We start from the raw sequence: 19,272 nt of genomic DNA on the forward strand, positions 1-19,272 counted from the left end.
GCAGCGGTTATATGAATGTACAACAGAGTTGCTTTTGTTTTGTCCAAGCCAAAATCGGGTTAATTGACTTTACCAAACATTATTTTTTATATAAAAATGAATTTTGGTTTTATGTTTTAGATTTTTAAAAAGTGAACAAAGTACCTAATTTAAAACAAGAAAAACTTTCTCATTTTCTTAATTTTTGAAAAAGTTACAGGGCATTCATTCTCCTTGTAATTTCAGTTGCTTTAGTTTTGGCCACCAGTGTATATCTTTATCTGATTTCAAATTAATTTTGCACCAAATGGGCAATACAAATCTGAATTTAAAAGATACAAATGCTTCGGCATATTTAGTGATTTGAACTTTAAATTATAATTATAATCATAGCGTGTATGATTGAATTCTCACATAAATACTTTTAATTGTTATGTGGAGCTCTGCTAAATTAGCAAAGTGGTGTAGGGTATCAAAAAGTCGGGCCCGCCCGACTTTAGGACTTTCTTTACTGGTTTTGAAACTATTTTTGTGTTACGAATGCTAATTGAAACTGGTATTCGAGTGCGATTTTTATGGCAGATATTGAAATTCTTCTTTCTCATATTTTTATTTATTTTTTTGTTTTGGTCAATACAAAAGTTATACATCCTTTGAATTTATTTTATTGTTGATTTTTTTTTTTTTTTTGCATTAACCAAGAAATTTATATATCCTTTAAATTTCTATTTAAAATTGATTGATTCAGGTCACCGAGGAAAGTTGATGGCAAAGGGTTACATGAAAATTAGTTACCATTATCGTTACCCTCATTTTTTGTGTGCTTTGGTTTACACATGTTGTGTGTCTGGCTATTTAAGAATTTCCCCTGAAAACATTATAAAATTTCATTAAAATTTGCATAAATTTTACAATGTACCGCAAATTACCCTGACACACAACAACGGCAACAGCAACGCCAACAACAGCGTCATCGTCAGTCGACTGGGTAACAACAAAATGTCAATCACAATTAATGTTCAGCAAACGCACGGAGTGGAGACAAACATTGTGTCAAAACATCAGGTCAACCAGCTAACAATAACAACAGCAGCAGCAGCAACAACAACAACGATAAACCTTTTTACCATATTTTATCGTTCGACAAAAACCAAAGAAACCAAAACATGCAATATTATGTTGAATGAGGCTCGTCGTTGGTTTACGTTGCCGCTCAATCTTAGTTTTCTTGTTCGGGGAAAATATTTTTAACAATGAAAAAAAAAAATATTTTTAAACAAAATTTACATAATTTTTTTTTCTTACTTGTATCCTTTCATATTACCAACATTGCTGGTGCCTTTTGTTGCTGTACCTTCAACCTTAACACGCCAGGTGGAAAAGAGCAGTTCATCAACATTACATCGTTCAGCAGATCCCAGTACCTATCCAGCACCGCCCGGCACCCCCAAAGCTTTGAATGTTACCCAAAACAGCATATCATTAAGATGGTCCAGAAGTCAGGAGAAGCCACAGGCAACAAGTCCAATTATTGGGTAAGTTTTTTTTTCGTGTTGCTTTTCTTTTTTTCCGATATTGTGGCAAGGAAATGTGATCACCTTTCCCTTGGATGCAAACAGCAAATTGTTAGTTTGCTAACGATAAACTGCTGAATTTCCAAACAAACAAACCAAAAAAAAAAAACTCTTTCAATAAAAGAAGAAAAGCTAGAGACCAGTGTACATAAAGCTCTTAGAGTTTTCCATGAAAATATTGATTTATTTTGTTCAAAAATTTTTTTGGCAAAACCGTTGTGTTTACCTTTGATATTATTCATTGGAAAATTTTGTGACGGACAAATGAGATTTTTGGGAAAAGGAGAGGAAAAATATTCTAAAATTTTCCGAGAAAAGGTATGCTTGGCAAAATGCTAAATTAAAAAGCTTACCACAATATGAACGAGGAATGTACAATACCATGAGGAAATTGCAAAGGATGTACCCGGAAAAATGTGCATTAAAAATCGGCTTACAGCATCATTACTCACTTATCGACTTTGGTAACTCAAAATCATTATGTACTTACCTATCGATTTTGACCTTTAAACGTCGATTATGTCACTTTTTTAGGTATCTCCCCCACAAAGGGTCAATATTTTGAATATTCATGAAGCTCATAAAACATGAAATTAACATCCGATTCCATTTAGACTTCGCACATCTCAATACTTCCATAAGCATAAGATCTGTTATAAAGAAGAAAGGTAGAGATCGGATCATTCTTCCTGGTACTTAATCACAGAGGGTCCAAGTTGTGAATAACCAAAACGATCATAAAATCCGAAATAAGCATCCGGTTCTATTCAAATTACACATATCAAAATAATTTTATCAACTCAAGGTCTCGGGTGAAGATGAGATATATCGCTTCACTTCTCCTGGTACCTTCCCAACAAAGTTTCAAAATTTTAAATATCCATGAAGCTTATAAAACGTGAAAATAACATCCGATTCAATTCAGACTTAACACATCTCTATTAACATAAGATATGTTTTAAAGATGGTAGCATTCCTTCTGGTACCCTCCTAACAAGGGTTAAAGTTTTGAATAACCAAAACGATTATAAAATCGGAAATATGGATCCGGCTCCCTTCGTATTTCACACATACCATACTTACACAAGATTTGCTGTAAAGATGGAATATATCGTTCCACCCCTTCTGGTACTTTCCACAGAAAGGGTCAAAAATATGACATAAAAAGCGTAATTAACATCCGATTCCATTCAGACTTGGCACATCTCAGTAATTCTATCAACGCTAGATCTGTTGAAGATTCTGAAAAACAAAACGCTCAAAAAAAAATGAGATAAGCATCCAACTCTCTTCAAATTTCACACATACAAACATGTTGACTCACACAAGATCTGTTGTGAAAATGATATATAAATTGATTTAAAAATTGCAATATCGAAATATTTCTCTCAACCAGAATCCTGGGATTAATATTGAAATTATGATTTTGCATAAAATTAGATAAAAATGTTCGATTTTCTTGCAAATTTGCCTATACCAATATTTTTTATCTGTATTAGATTGCATTGACCCATTCGTAAGGAACCTACTCCGTATAGGGTCAACAGTTTGAATAATCATAAGAGAAGTTAAAATATATTCAAATAATCGACCATTGGCTAAGGGTATACATCTGTCGGCAAAACCGACGGATATAGTTTAACATGTTGTTGGATAAGGTTCATATCAATTCAAAGCTGCAGTGGGAGAGACGCTTAGTGCTACAACAAACAATTGTACTCTTCACCAAAGTTTCGAATTGCCAATTGTTGTGTTTTCTTTCGAATCTAGGCCTGTTGCAGCCAGATTCCTCCTCTTCTGTTATTTCGTTTTTTTTTTTTTTTGTCGTTTCTCCCCAAAAAGAAGATATAAGATTTTACTCTTTCATTATGCTAATTTGCATGTTAATCTTGCTTACAATGATCTCTGAAGCGTATAAATAGCTAATAAGAAGTAAACAGAAAACCAACGACAACAATCGCAACAAAAGGTGCCACTAGCCGCCTATGGCTATACGAGTATGCAAACGGAAAGAGAATCCAATAACAGATAACAAAAATGCAACATGCATACCTCGAAATGCATTTCAACTAAACTGTAAAACAAAGCATGAGCTGGAAAGTTGGAAATAGCTATACCAGCGACATTGTATGGAGAACTGTTGGACAAAACAAAAATATGTACTAGGAAAACGGAGCATAGTTCAGCCGGACCGTACTTAGAGTACCCTCCATCATGGAAAAAAATTCCTACAACTTGGGTGCCTTTGCTACAAGAGCAATATACGGGATTTTTTTTTCTTTTGAAATTTTCGGATTAATATACCTTGCAATACGTTCATTTTACAGTGAGGTTATACAGGGTGACGTAAAAAACTACAACAAAGTCAAACGCCATAATTTTTAATTTTTTTTATTGAATGAAAGCAAGAAATGTCGCAAATATCATCAAATTTTAGAATAGGTTTGGATTTGTTCGAATTGGACACCTTCGCCACGAATTATGGCCTTCAAACGGCCAATAAAATCATCACACGCTGCCCGAATGTTGCTCTGCGGTATTTTGGCCCATTCCCGGTGAAGCGCTTACTTAAGGTGATCAACACTTTGGTATTTCTTAGTGCCAACCTTGCTTTCCAAAATACTCCAGACACAATAGTCCAACGGATTGGTATCCGGGGATTTTGGTGGCCATTGTGCGCTGGAAATGAAGCGAGGAACCTCATTTTGTAATCATTCTTGGGTGACGATGGTGCTGAGTCCTTCTTGGGTGCGATGGTGCTGAGTCCTGTTGGAATGTCGAAGGTCTGCGGCCAAACGTGTCCAAGGCTTTATAACACCCTCCAGAATATTTTCGAGATAATATTCGGCATTTTCTAATGCCACGGTCGATTTATACCAGCAGAGAGCGACCCTCGGCTGTTATGGCGGCCCACACCATCACCATGGCCGGCGCTTGAGTTCTGGTGGCCAACCGAAGGTGCACATTTTCAGCTGAAGTAAACATGATAATTTTGTTTCTTTACAAACTGCTAGACAACGAATGTCTTCTCATCGGAGAAAACCAAATTCGGCAGTTCACCACTTTCGGCCAAGCGAAGCAACCCATTAGCTCTTTTGAGTCTATTTTCTTTCTGTTGCGGTGTAAGTTCTTGCACATTTTGGGATATCAATGGTTTTACCCCGAGCGTATTTTTCAATATTTGCCGAATGGAATATTGCGATATGTTCAGCTCACGAGCCATTTTTTCGGCCGCTGCGACGCGAGTTTCCATCAAGTCGCTTCTTTACTTTTCAAACCATTTCTGCTGATGTTGCTGTTTTCTTCCGTCCACATGCTTGACGTCGGGCTACGCCACCAGTATCCCGGTAATGAGCGATGGTACGAGACTCAAAAGATTTATTCACATTTAAATGCCGGAGTGCTCTAACGATAGCCACTTGTGGTTTTCCAAATATAAAAAAAATCACATTTGAATTCCATCACGAATAACTTTTTTTCTGGAAAATTCTCACCAAAATGCTTTGGTACGCTTGTAAACAATATAATGAGCTGTCACTGGAATAATTTTAAAAGAAATCGGACGAGTGGCTTAGAAATGACAATAGTCCGAAGTTGGTTGCAGTTTTTCATCTCACGCTGTATAGATCCCCGCGAATTTAATTATTGTGAGGGGTGTGAGGGGTGGTCTAAGGATAGCCACTTGTGGTTTTCCAGACCAATGCAAAGAATCTCACTATCACGCTTTAATTCCATTACGAATAACATTTTTCTGGAAAATTCTCACCAAAATGCTTCTATACGCTTGTAAACAATATAATGAGCTATCACTGGAATAATCTTAACAGCTGTCGGACGAGTAGCTTAGAAATGACAGCAGTCTGCGGCTTGTTTGCAGTTTTTCATCTCACGCTCTATAGATACCACCGCGAATTTAGTTATTGTGAGGGGTTTTGACGGTTTTTTCCAATTGAATGATAGAAAAATCATACCCCCATAAGATGTTAGAAATTTTTGCATAATCCTAAAACCCATATGAAGGGAAAGAAGGCCAGAGTGGCATAATTTGAAAAAGTTTATATTTTTTCACATTTTAGCACATCCCAATATTTTTACTGATATTTTATCAAGCAGGATAATAAAATATCAAAAATTTTATGTGACTATTTATTAATCTCGTGAATTTCGCGGGAAGTGTTCATTTTGATTATGTTCGGTAAAGAGGTAATTGTTTCCTTGTCCTAATTTTTATTTTTTTCGAAGTCTGGAATTAAAGGTGTGTGGTGGTATATAGCGCTAGATTTTTAATGCTTAGAGCTTACTAAACATATACAAAAGTGAGGGCACAAAAAACGACTGATACTTTCTAACTTGTTTCCTTAAGACTTTAAATGAGATTCCAGCCGAAATACCTATGGTAAATTGAATATAACTTGGCTGAAGCAGAAAAAACAAGAAAAGAAAATCATATTCCCCATTTTCCTGTCAGCTGTTTTGCCTTTTTCTTTACTACAACACTACCATATTTTTTATCCATCATTTCATATTTCGTTTTGTTGTGGCCATTTTCATTGGTAACACTACATCTTCGGTCCTTTTGTTTTGGGTGGATCTAGCCTGCTGGCCATTGTTTTGGATCATAATTTATTTTTCTTCATGGTAACAGTTTTTTGTGAAGGGGTTCCTGTTTTTTTTCATTTAGCATTGAAACAATGGTCATGTGAGTGGTTTCTTACCTCTCTTTGATGGCAGTCAGTTCTCCCTGTCTCCAGCCCCGAACAGATGCAACAGCTGTTGCTAAAGGCCAACATTTCACATTCAAACGATTAAATTTCACATGCAACGAATTCGATTTGCAACAACTCTGAAATATTCAATAGCAAGAATTTTCAGGAGGGGGTGTGAGGTGGCGTATCAGTTTCCATTCCCTTTCGTATTTTCTAATTCGTTATTTTGAAACACAAAGCAGCAAATACCCTTTCGAAACAAAAACACAAAAAAAAACGAATGGCATTAACATTGCAAGGAGAGCAGCATAATAATGGAATATTTGGAATTTCGGAGATGTTAGCTAGGATTTGATGGCCACAACCGCCAAAAACTGGCCCCGAAAATAACAGCAACAGACAACAATGGTTGGTTGGTTGGTTGGCTGGCTCGCTGATTCGGTTTGTATGCAACACCACAACACTGGTGGAAACAATGAAAGAATAGCCTGGCTGATTTTGGTTGGTGTCTATTGTCTCTTGGATACAGGGATTTGTTTTTTTTTTGTGTTTCATTCAAATTGTTTTTCTTTCATTTTTTCCGTTGTTGTTGTGTAGCAGACACTGGCTGACCATCATTTAGCCCATTGTATCCTCGATAATACGAATGTGACTTTGGACAGCTACGACGACGAAGGCGACTAGGCAGACAAAATTTTTTGCCAACAATACATGTCTGTGGCCCGATTGCTTTGCTTAAAATTCGCCGGGTGGTTGAGTTGGGTGAATGTGCCCATGGTGTCCCTGTCTCATTTTATGTGAAAAATCAGGTGAAGGCCAGCTGGCAAGGTGAAAGGGGGGTAAATGCGTTGCATTTTGGCGTGGCAAGCTTAATTTTATGTTTCTTGAGCAGAAAATGGCATTTGCCTAAGGCCAACTGGCTTGTTGTTGGTTCCAAAAACCAAACGCTCATTGCTTCTTCCATACAAAAACACACAACAAAACACAATGGTAATGGCGTTGTTGAACGTTTAATGTTGCAGTACTTTGAAGCTAAAGCACTAACCAGCAGCCGAAAAACAACAACACCAAAAAATGTGAAAGAACGGCCCATCATGATGGCAAAAAGTTATGTTGTCCGGAAATTGACCAAAAAAATGAAACTGTAGCGCGCTCACTAATGGCCGAAAAAGCATTTAGCTTGGCAGTCATCTGGCTAAAGAATAAGTTTTTGTGAAACCGGCCAATCAGTTGTTCCAGTTTGGCTCTAGGCTTGAATCGTGCCAGCGGATGATCCCTTTTTTAAGAATTTCTCATCAGGGTGGAAGTTCATCCAAACTTATTATTTTAGGTCCCTCATAAAAATATACAATTTTCCACTCTCTTATTTTTGCGCAAGCAGATGGACACTACTTCCGCTGGCCGAGCATTATAATGCATCGGGAGCCAACGGACAGGGCAATCCGTTTTCAAGCAAAATGTGCAGAAAATACAAAAAATTACCATTTCGGATTAGACTCGGATACCACCCTTGGCTTTTTAGTATTTAGTAACATTTAGTGCAAACTCACCCACATATTGCAGTTTATAACCCCTTCGAACTACAAGTGAGCATATGCTAAGCTTAAGAATTCTAGTTTTCCTTGTTCACATTTTGTAAATGTTGGTACCTTTTCCAGGGCCCAAAAAACAGTACGACTTTTCATCATTATACAATGCTTAAAATAAAATTCCTTCCAATACAAAATTCCAAAAAACCCATCTGGTCTCATGTTTTACGCCAATAGTACTGAATTTTAAGATTAGGGTTTTAATGCTAAAATTATAGAATTTTGATCCCAATTTCACATTTTAGTACATTTAACTATTTAGTACCAGCACCAATGTAATCAAATATGCTCTTCGCCACCATTTCGAAAGCCAACGGCAAAACAATCCGTTTCCAGGCAAATGATCAGAAAATAGAAAGATTGACCTCTTAGGGTTGGACCCGGACACCACCCTTGACTTTTTAGTATTTAGTACCGTTAACAGCAAATTTCCCCACATATTAACCGCTTCGAACTACAAGTGAGCATATTTTAGTTTTAAAAGAATTGTTAGAAAACCCAGTTCTAGCACTTTTTAGTACATTTTTTCTGCACTTTAATTAAATGGCTCGTATTAAGAGGGACCTATGTACCAAAATTAAGATTGTAACCCTAAAATTGTACATTTGAAGCTAAAAATATAGCTCGTAGTGATTAATATGCTTTAGTACGATTTTTTACAAACCCCGCCTTATCCTGCACCTGTCTATCAACAGCTATTTTTGTGCAATATTTCAAGATTCGAGAACTGGTGAGACAATCTGATGAGACTGTCTCTTAAAGAGTTGCATGTAAAGTGAATGTTTCCAAATTTATTTCTATCATTTTTAAAGCATATTTTTAGGCGCCATCCACAATTTTTAAACTAAACAGAAAGTATACTAAAGCATAATATAATAGAGTATAGTATAGTATAGTATAGTATAGTATAGTATAGTATAGTATAGTATAGTATAGTATAGTATAGTATAGTATAGTATAGTGTAGTACTCCGTCATGCCGTTAGTTGTTGTGGTCCATTTTACAGCTAAATATAATCCAATGGTCTTCAAAAATGCTAGACTTTTTCCCTGTCCTTAACTATCTTCTCAGACTTGCGTGATCAGGAAATGTTATCTGTTTTTGATTCATATTTTGCGATCATCTTCAAGAGCGAGAAATCAAATGTAGACTCATCTATATGCTTTGCTTGTCTACGATATTTGGCTATATTCGTCAAAGAAATCAGCATAAAAAAGCCCGCCTTTTTTGTGTTTCGAATGTCGCCTGTAAGTAATGTTAGTATTTTTTTCACACACAAGTAGTGGTCCTTTCTACCCGCTATCCTAAACTCTATTTTTATGCGAGATTACTAACTTTTGCGTTTAGTTTCTATTTGTGGCCTTTATAACGAAACAGAAACATTATTAGTTGTTGATCCATTTTACCCTTTGAATATATTGCGGACATCTTGTGAAATTTTTCGTGAAGATCGGACGAAAATCCCAACCTGTGTTGTAAGGGAAAAAAATATTACAACATGTACAGTTCAATATTAAAAGTCAAGTTGAAAAATCGCATGCGATAAAAAAATGAAAAAATAACAAAATTTCACAAAATACTACAAAATCTATATTAACATAATTATTGGCATCTTTTTATGCGATTTTTTTTTTTTTTTTTTTTATTTTATCTTTTTATGCCAAGAGGGCATTCTGAATTGATAAAATTTGTCAAAATCGGTCCAGCCATTCTTGAGATATAAGCATTCTAGCTAACATCCCCTTCCTTTGTATATACACATTGTATATATTTCGCTATATATATCAGATATATTTATTATAGGCATCTACGTAACGGTCAGAATTGATCTGTTCGTCTATTTGTGATTTCGCCGGGATTACAAATATTCGCGGTTTAATGGGAAATTTGATTTTTATTTAACACAAATATTATATATACTAAATATTACCCGATGACCATCAAAATTTTAAGCTTTTGCCCAGCCCTAAGCCCTAGCCCCAGGCTAACTTCCGCTTCGATTGGTCTATAATTGCGACCTGTAGAACAACTGCAACATGAGAACATTTTTCAGTTTTTGGTCCATTTCAACCCCTAAATATTATGCGATCATCCCCAAATCCATAACCCCACCTCCAATTTCGTGAGGATCGGACCATAATTTGCGACCTGTAGAGTGATTACAAATGAACATGGACAGACGGACGCACGGACATACATAGCTAGATCGACTCAGCTCGGCGAGAATCAAACTTATAATACCCAAAACACATAGTGTTGCAGGGTATAAATACACAATCTCTAAATTTGGTAAAAATGAAAAAAATACATGCCACCAGATAATAATCATAATTTCCAATTGAATGATTGAACTAGCGGCGTATGAGCAATGTATATTGATCATACGACATATTGCTCATTGAAATTAATATAAATCGTACCAAAGAAAATCCCACTTACAAAATAATTTATTTAATATGGATTTACAAGAAACGGGTGAAAATTATATTCTAATATATACACGAAACAAATCGATATTTACGAAAGGAGAGCATATTTTGCCCTCTCCTTCATTTTTTCAGAGCTGTACCTTATTCTTCAACATTATTAAAAAATGTTCTTCTTTTATTCTTTGCAGTTACACAGTCGAATATTTCAGTTCCGATTTACAAACTGGCTGGGTTGTGGCAGCTCACCGGGTACCAGATCAACAAATAACGGTAAGTCTATAGAAATTAATATTTAAATTAAATTCAAAATCATTTCTAGCAATTATTTAAATTGTACATCCTGCATCCTACTTGCTGTATCGGCCTTTTATTGCCAAAGTTTTTCTTTTCCCATACAAAAAATGTTTCCAAAAAAACATGAAATAAAAAAATGTTTGATAAAAACTTTGAATTTTTCTACCAGTTTCGGGGCTCAAATTCAAACGAGATGGTAGTTTTGATAATAAAGAGTTGTTGCTTTTTTGCCAGAAACTTTGTGCAATTAAAAAACTATTGTGCATGTTTTTTTTCTTCATACTCCATCTCAATATAGTTTACTATCTCGGCAAACGTTTTCAACACACTTTGAGTGGAAATTTTGCAGGCATTTTTTGCTTTTTGTTTTATATTCATTTCTCATTTTTACACGCCTTCTTTTTTAGATTTCCGGTTTAAAGCCAGCAACATCGTATGTGTTTTTGGTACGTGCTGAAAATTCGCATGGATTATCGGTGCCATCGGGCTTATCGAATGTGATAAAAACTCTGGGCTCCGAATCCGGCACGGTGCCGCCAAGTGAAATATCCGAAGCGCGTGCCGTATTAAGTGGCAAGGTAAGTACAAACGATTTTCTCTTCTTTCAGTGTGTGAGTGAATGTGTGTGTGTGTCTGGATTGAAAAATTGCAAAATTCAAATTGCAAATAGCCAATATGCCAATATATTCATCATCGTCATCATCGTAGTTTAACACAGAAGTTGTGACAACGGGGTTATTGATGTTGCGGCTGTTGTTGTGTTGATCTTATGTCGTTGTCTTGACTTTGTCGGGTTTAAATCAGGAAACATAACTCATGAAATATGGAATAAAAAAACATTTTTATAACATATAATATTGATGTTATGGCGGAAATGACGAGGCTTTTCCTCAAATTGCCTTCGGTCGGGAAAATACTGTTCCAATAAATCATACAACTACCATGAAAATTAGTCGAAACCGAATTCAACGCGGATTTTGCTTTAAAATATCATTGTCATCCTGCTAATAAAACAGGGGTTAGAAATTAAATTATTTAAATTAAAATGACTGAAGATTATCTCGGTATTTTTTATTTTATTTTTTTACTTAACTTTTCGCATAGCCTAAGCTTATCAAATATATGCCATACACAGGGAATGATGAGATGTTTAGTGAGGACATTTTCAGCTGGAAAATACCTCTTAGATATATCAACACAAGACTTCAAAGGTAGACAAAATAGTTTTGTGTTGGCCGGAGAATTTGTGCGGTCTCTTTTAGACCGAATACCTTTACTATATCTTCTATACACCAATGAATATCTTTCAGTGGATTAGCTAAATCTCGAAACTCATGTGAATGTGTTTTTAGGGGTCTCAAGAACTTCTACAGAAAAAAGAACCTTTATTGTTTCTAAAAATATGAGATTTCTACTCAAAAACAAGAAAAAACGCTCCTATACAAGTCGCATTAGAACACAGAGCATACTCCATTTATTTCCTCTACTCGCCAGACATAAAAACCTTATGGATGCTTTCCCTATGCTAAACTTATTTGCCGACATTTTTAAGGTTTAGCATTATCTTTTTCGTACATAATTTCTTCCACCCTCCGACTAATTTTCGTGACTTTTAGGTCTTCAATATTATGAAGCCTTTTTAAGACCCTTTCTAGGCAGAAGGTCTCTTAAATATGTTTTATGGGGAGAAAACGTTTCTGAGAATCTAGAAAAAACCCTCAAGATAGACAAATTTTTCCCTGAAATAGAAAACTGTGTAAATACCGTCCTTAATGGTCCTTCCAATTTTTTCCTCTCTTTAAATTCTTAAAACTCTGTGCAAATTCATATAAAAGTATTAAAAACAAACAAAATCCTTGAAATTCCTTTAGATTTTAAATTTCCATTTAAAGTTTTGTCAAGTGCTCAACACTTGGAAAACTGTCGTGATCGGGTTTATTCTCTGCAAACGGAGAATTTTTTAAGAATCGAGAAAAGAGACTTCAAAAATTTAGCAAAACCTTCCACTTAACCCGTTGTGGAAGGTTTTGCTAATTTTTTGATTTTTATTTCCAGGCAAATGTTTTGCCGGTATTTGTTTTCCTTGGAAAAAGTTTTCACTGGAAAATATCCCCTGATGTCTTCCATTTAATTTTGAATTTGCATTGTGAATTTGGATGTGTTCACCATACAGGGTGATATAAAAAAAACTGCAAAAAAGACAAAACGCCATAATTTTTAAATTGTTTTGAAATTTTATTGAATGAAAGCAAAAAACGTCGGAAATAGCGTCAAATTTTAGAAAAAGTTTAGATTTGTTCGAATTGGTCACATTTGAAAAGAATTATGGCCTTCAAACCGCCAGGCAAATGTTTTGCCGGTATTTGTTTTCCTTGGAAAAAGTTTTCACTGGAAAATATCCCCTGATGTCTTCCATTTAATTTTGAATTTGCATTGTGAATTTGGATGTGTTCACCATACAGGGTGATATAAAAAAACTGCAAAAAAGACAAAACGCCATAATTTTTAAATTGTTTTGAAATTTTATTGAATGAAAGCAAAAAACGTCGGAAATAGCATCAAATTTTAGAAAAAGTTTAGATTTGTTCGAATTGGTCACATTTGAAAAGAATTATGGCCTTCAAACCGCCAATAAAACCGCCACACGCTGCCCGAATGTTGCTCTGCGGTATTTTGGTCCATTCCCGTCGAAGCGCTTGCTTGAGGTGATCGACACTTTGATATATATTTTAGTGCCAACCTTGCTTTCCAAAATACTCCAGACACAATAGTCCAACGGATTGGTATCCGCAAATTTTGATGGTCATTCTTCGCTAGAAATGAAGCGAGGAACCTCATTTTGTAACCATTCTTGGGTGGCGTGTGTGAGTGAAATGGTGCTAAGTTGGAATGACCTGTTGTCCTGTCGGTCTGACCAAGGTCTGCGGCCAAAATGTTTGCGTGTCCAAGGCTTTAATACACCCACCAGAATATTTTCGCGATAATAATATTCGGCATTTATTCTGATGCACGGTCGATTAATACGAGCGGAGAACGACCATCGGCTGCTATGGCGACCCACGCCATCACCATGGCTGGCGTTTGAGTTCTGGTGGCCAACCGAAGGTTCACATTTCAGCTGTCCTCTTTGACAAATAAACACGATCAATATGTTTGTTTACAATTTGCTGGACGGCGAATGTTTTCTCATCGGAGAAAACCAAATTCGCAGTTCACCACTTTCGGCCAAGAGAAGCAACTTTTTAGCTCTTTTGAGTCTATTTTCTTTCTGTAAGTTGTAGTTGGAGTAAGTTCTTGCACTTTTTGGAATTTTAATGACTCATTTTTCAATATTTGCCGAATGGAATATAAAATTTAAAAATTAAAAAATAAATTAAAAACAAAATTAAAATTTAAAATTAAAATTTTCAATTTAAAGAAAATTAAACAATTTAAATACGGTTCACACATTTTAATATGCCATTTTGGCGTTTCATGTTTTGCTTGATAAATGTTAATTTCCTTCAAATATTCAAATAATGAAAAACATTCCTCATTTTTTACATGCAGTTTTTGTATTGATATTAAAAATTGTATATGACCATCATGCCGTATACATGATGACAACCATCACACGCCCTGCAGAACTTTTACAAGAATATTAGTTTCCACTTCTCTTTTCTATTTTATTTCAATCAATTATAATTTTTTTTTCCTAAGCATATGGGTATTTGTGTGAATTCTAAATTATTTTCCACTTGACTTAATAATAAGCAATATCATGCATGATTTCAATTTGCAAAAAAATAGCATTTATTTCTTTAACATTTCCACATGAGTACACATTTCCAATTTCTGCTTTGAGGGCATATTTTAATGAACTGGATTGATGTTGCCTCCATCTTTTCTTCAGTTCTAGTTTTTTTCTTGTGAAAATAATTAAAAAACAGAATATGAAAATAATCATAATTTGTCTACCCTCTTGCATCATCTTCCATATTTTTCGTTTGTCTTATTCGTTTGCAAACAAATTGCAGAGCAATTAGTATTGCCATTTTTGGAACTGTGACCAAAAGACATTTTCTATTTATTAACCTCAAACTTAGGTATTTTATTTCAATGGATTTTTGTTTTGGGGTTCATTTGTCCATTCCCTTGGCTAAATTGAAATGGAATCACTTTGACTGCTGGCCAACTAGTTTTCTTGTGTTTTTGTTTCAGTAGCAAGTTTTTTTCGTTTGAAATTTTCCCTTTCCGTTCTTTTTCATTCATATTTCCAATTATAATTTCAATTTTCCACTATTGCTGCTCAGACATTGTTTTAATTGCTGCCATTTATTCTTATACTGTTGTTGTTTTTGTTGCTATTTTTATTGTTGCAAAACAACACAATTATGAATTATATCCTTGAAAGTGGTTCATAAATTCTAGCTAGGGGTGGAGGGGGGTAGCACAAGGACCTTCTTAGATTGATGCCACCAACCAACCCATCGCAGCAGCCACTCTCCCTAGCTTATAAATCACTTTAATAATTTTTTATGCTGTTGTTCTTTTCTTTGACCTGGTTCTCTGGTTGGATTCTTAGCTCCCCTTGACTCACTATGTTATAGTTATAAACGCATAAATTCATTTTGTTGTTATTGTCGTTGTTGTTGTATGCCTATACACATATATTCCATGCTATTTCAGAGTTCTATGCGTTTTTATGTTGCTTTTCATATTTTTTGTGAATCATTTTTTTTTTTTTGCTGAGAACGAGATTTAAAATTTGGGTCAATTGGTGATTCGCAATGGAGGCTCGCCGCCCAGCCCACCAAACCATTCGTAGTTGGTGCGGCAATGTAGTTTTACATTTTTCTGGTTTAGTTCTTTTCCACTCTCTCTCTCTCTTTCCCAACACGTTTTGCGTAAATGAATCAGAATGTATTCAGTTGTTATTTTTTGCTATTCATTCTCTGTTCCAATTGCAAAATGTTTCGTTGGCAATAGTGTTCAGCTGTGTTCGGCCTTACCTGAAATAGAACAAATATTTCGTTGTCCTTTTTTTCGTACTCCTTCTGCTGCTTGCCATTAGATTTATGAAGTTTATTTTTGTTTTTCTTGCATTTTTTTTCTCTCTCTTGTTCGCTTTCTTCGAAATATAAGTTAATATTGACACAGGTGCTGGAAAAGATAGGTGAATTGAAAAACAACTCAATATGAGAGATCCAAAAAGAAATGCGTTATTGATGGGTGCCGCTTAGTTTGAATGGAGCAAATGCAACTGGAGCAGTACTAAGTATTAGGCAAAAATGGAATTTAAGAAAAAAAATCCGTGAAAAGTGTTGTTAAATGCGATGGAATCGAAATGTTTCGAATGCTACAAAATCGCTGTATCATAGAGTGGTTCTGTGATATTTTGGAAAATGAAGAAGAAAAAAAACTATTGAAACACATGTTAAGTTAAAAAATTGCCCTAAAATAGTCTGGACATGCCGATTTAACTAAAAATATATAAAATATTCACCTTACAATAAACCAAACCAACCGGAATCTATTTCTGAGGAATGTAGTACTATATGTGTGATTATGAGGAGAAACTTATGTGTTTAAAAAAAAATCCTGAACTCAATCACTTTGTGGAAATCTTCTGTAGGATGAGCACTGGTCTGTTATAAATAGAAGTCATTCTAGGAGGATAAATAAACCTAAATAAACCTAATCTTGGCAATTCCAACTGAATTCATCCTAGAAACAAGTACTTCAATTTTTATAAAAATCGGTTCAGATATAGCTATAGCTCCCATATATATGTTTCATCCGATATGGTTTTAAGTCTCTCACATACGTAATATGTACTCCACAACAACGATCTTTGGTAGCAGATATCAGATACAGGCCAGAATAAGTGCGTAAAATGTTGTCAAGGTCGGTTCAGATTTGGATAAAGCTACCATATATATAACTTTATCCGACTTCAGGTTTATTGTGCACCAAATGGGTAATATCAGCCCAAATGGATTTAATTTTGGCACATCCGACGTAATTCAGTCCAGAAACAAGTGCTTCAAATTTTTGGTGAAAATCAGTTCAGATTGTGTACTCCGTAACAATGATCAGATATCAGATACAGCTCAGAAATAAGTGCCTAAAATTTGGTCAAGATCGGTTCAGATTTGGATATAGCTCCTATTCGATTTTAGGTTTATTGGGCACCAAATGGAATTTTTGATTTGGTGAAACTTGTTCCGGTATGTCTATTGTTCCAAAAATATAATTTTATATTCTTTGTATCGAAGTTATATCATGCACTATACAGCAATGTTTTTTTTTTTTAATACCAGAGGTCCCTTTTTTGAATTTCGGTTAAGAGTTGGATTTAGTTCCCAAATTTTGGCAAATCTAAAGCTATGATACGCATTTAAATAAGGGTCAAAGTTGGTATGATCTACTTCACATAAATTCCCAAAATAAACTTTTTTGTTACGGTAGCTCTACGAAATACGCATAGTGGTGTAGGGTATCATATAGTCGGGTCTGCCCGACTTTTGACCTTTCCTTACTGTTTTTTTTTTAAATATCATAAAATTTGTGTTACTTTTAAAAACTTAATTCTTCCTTCCAATCTGGTAAGGGTTTCTTCATATTACTTTAAAAAGAACTTCGTTCTTCCTTTACGGATTTCTTCACATCGAAAACTAAAACCTAAGCAATATGTATTGAAATATTTAGTTATCTCCCCAAAACATTTTTTCTATATCTCCTAATCCCTTCAAACTTAAATTCCATTTAAATCTCTTAATATTTTTTACCACAAGGAAGAACTCCTAAACAAAAACCCACCCCAAACAAAAACTTCTACCAGAGGCATTTATCAGAATATGACACACATATTATTTCTCCTTTGAGTACATAAAGATTTATGTGAAATAACTTACACATGCTGCCATTAAGGCCTACCGTAATAACTCAGCTACAAAACGAAGTTTCCATTCAACTCTTATGGCTTTCTTAGAGCTTTCGGAAATAAATCCCCCACAAGAGTACTATTCGCTTCATATTCACATTTCTCCTAAATGAAAAAATGCGAAAACATAATTCTTCGTGTGCAAATATGCGAAAAGGAGGAAATCAAATCATAGTAATAACCTGTCTTTTTCGAATACACTATAAAATATCATGGCACACATATTACGCACACACACACTCACACGATAACTCGTGTATATCCCTTTGGTTCATATGCAGTCTCCAAATGTTCAGCATCCAGTGGCAAAAAAATAAGTCTCAAAAGTGTATAGCAATTTTTTGCTCCACATTGTGCTAAGCCAAAGAAAAGAAAAAAAGAGGGGATGGAAAAAACAGAGAATACTGTATGTGGGTGTGTGTGTTGTAGAAATTGAGGGGTGGTAGAAATTGGGAATCGAGCCGAATTTATTGTGTGAATAATTTTTATAAATCATACAACATAAAAAATAATACGCTCAACAACACCTACTGACTGCTGCTATCAACAATTGCTAAGCACACCTCTACGCGCACAAAACAAATAGCATAGAAATTTCTTTAGATGTAGTAATGTATAAAACATAATGTACGAGGGTGGTTAAGCAAGTAAGTTGAAGCTATTTGAGAATATAAAGGCAGACAAGGGAATACATAGAAGGGCAACTGGAGCGTATGCATTTTTTATTTATGCATAATTTATTTGACCGTATACAGGGTGAGATAAATAACTACAACAAAGTCAAATTCCATCATTTTTACATTTTTTTTTTTTTTTAATTTTATTGAATGAAAGCAAAAATGTCGGAAATAGCTTCAAATTTTAGAATAAGTTTAGATTTGTTTGAGTTGGTCACCCTTGGCACCTTCAAACTGCCAATGAAACCATCACACGCTGCCCGAATGCTACTCTGCGGTATTTTGGCCCATTCCGGCGAAGCGCCTGCTTGAGGTGATCGACACTTGGTATTTTCTAGTGCCAACCTTGTTTTCCAAAATACTCCAGGCACAAGGTTCCAACGGATTGATATCCAGAGATTTTGGTGGCCATTGTGCGCTGGAAATGAAGTGAGGAACCTCATTTTGTAACCATTCTTGGGTGGCGTCTGCTGAGTGAGATGGTGCTGAGTCCTGTTGGAATGCCCAAGGTATGTATGACCAAAATGTTTGCGTGCCCAAGGCATTAATACACCTTCCAGAATATTTTCGCGATAATATTCGTCATTTATTCTGATGGTATGGTCGATTAATACGAGCGAAGAGCGACCATCGACTGTTATGGCGGCCCACACTATCACCATGGCCGGCACTTGAGTTATTGCGATATGTTCAGCTCGCGAGCCATTTTTCGGCCACTGCGGCGCGGGTTTCGATTCGCTTCTTTACTTTTTTCGAACCATTTCTGCTGATGTTGCTTGTTTCTTTCATCCACTTCCTTGGAGTCGGACTATGCTACCAGTATCGCGGTAACGTACGATGGTACGAGACACAAAATGTTTGATGTTTAAGAACATTTTAGTGCTGTGGGAATTTTTGGAATAAAAAATCAAACATGACAACTCAACATTTTAGATTTTTTAGACATATATTTAGATTTAGACATATGTTCAAAGACTTGCAGTAATCGTGAAAATACAGCTAATTTTAAATCTTATCTTTCAGGAAATATCTTTATACAGAGCTATAGTTGACTCACAATCATTTTTTCGCAAGGAATAGCATTTTTTCGCAAGGAGTA

At 35.2% G+C, this 19,272-nt stretch overlaps 1 protein-coding gene across 1 annotated transcript in view; it reads left to right on the forward strand.

Annotated features, from left to right (window-relative positions):
• Nucleotides 1–19,272, forward strand: part of LOC131801674 (roundabout homolog 2-like) — a 310,984-nt gene that overhangs the window by 254,460 nt on the left and 37,252 nt on the right. Inside the window, exons 12-14 of the mRNA XM_059120600.1 lie at nt 1,354–1,514; nt 10,466–10,547; nt 10,979–11,149. Coding sequence (XP_058976583.1) covers nt 1,354–1,514; nt 10,466–10,547; nt 10,979–11,149 — 414 coding nt within the window. The remainder of the gene's footprint in view (nt 1–1,353; nt 1,515–10,465; nt 10,548–10,978; nt 11,150–19,272) is intronic.

The sequence above is a fragment of the Musca domestica genome, unplaced genomic scaffold (genome assembly GCF_030504385.1).
Source record: "Musca domestica strain aabys unplaced genomic scaffold, Musca_domestica.polishedcontigs.V.1.1 17, whole genome shotgun sequence".
Lineage (NCBI taxonomy): Eukaryota > Metazoa > Arthropoda > Insecta > Diptera > Muscidae > Musca > Musca domestica.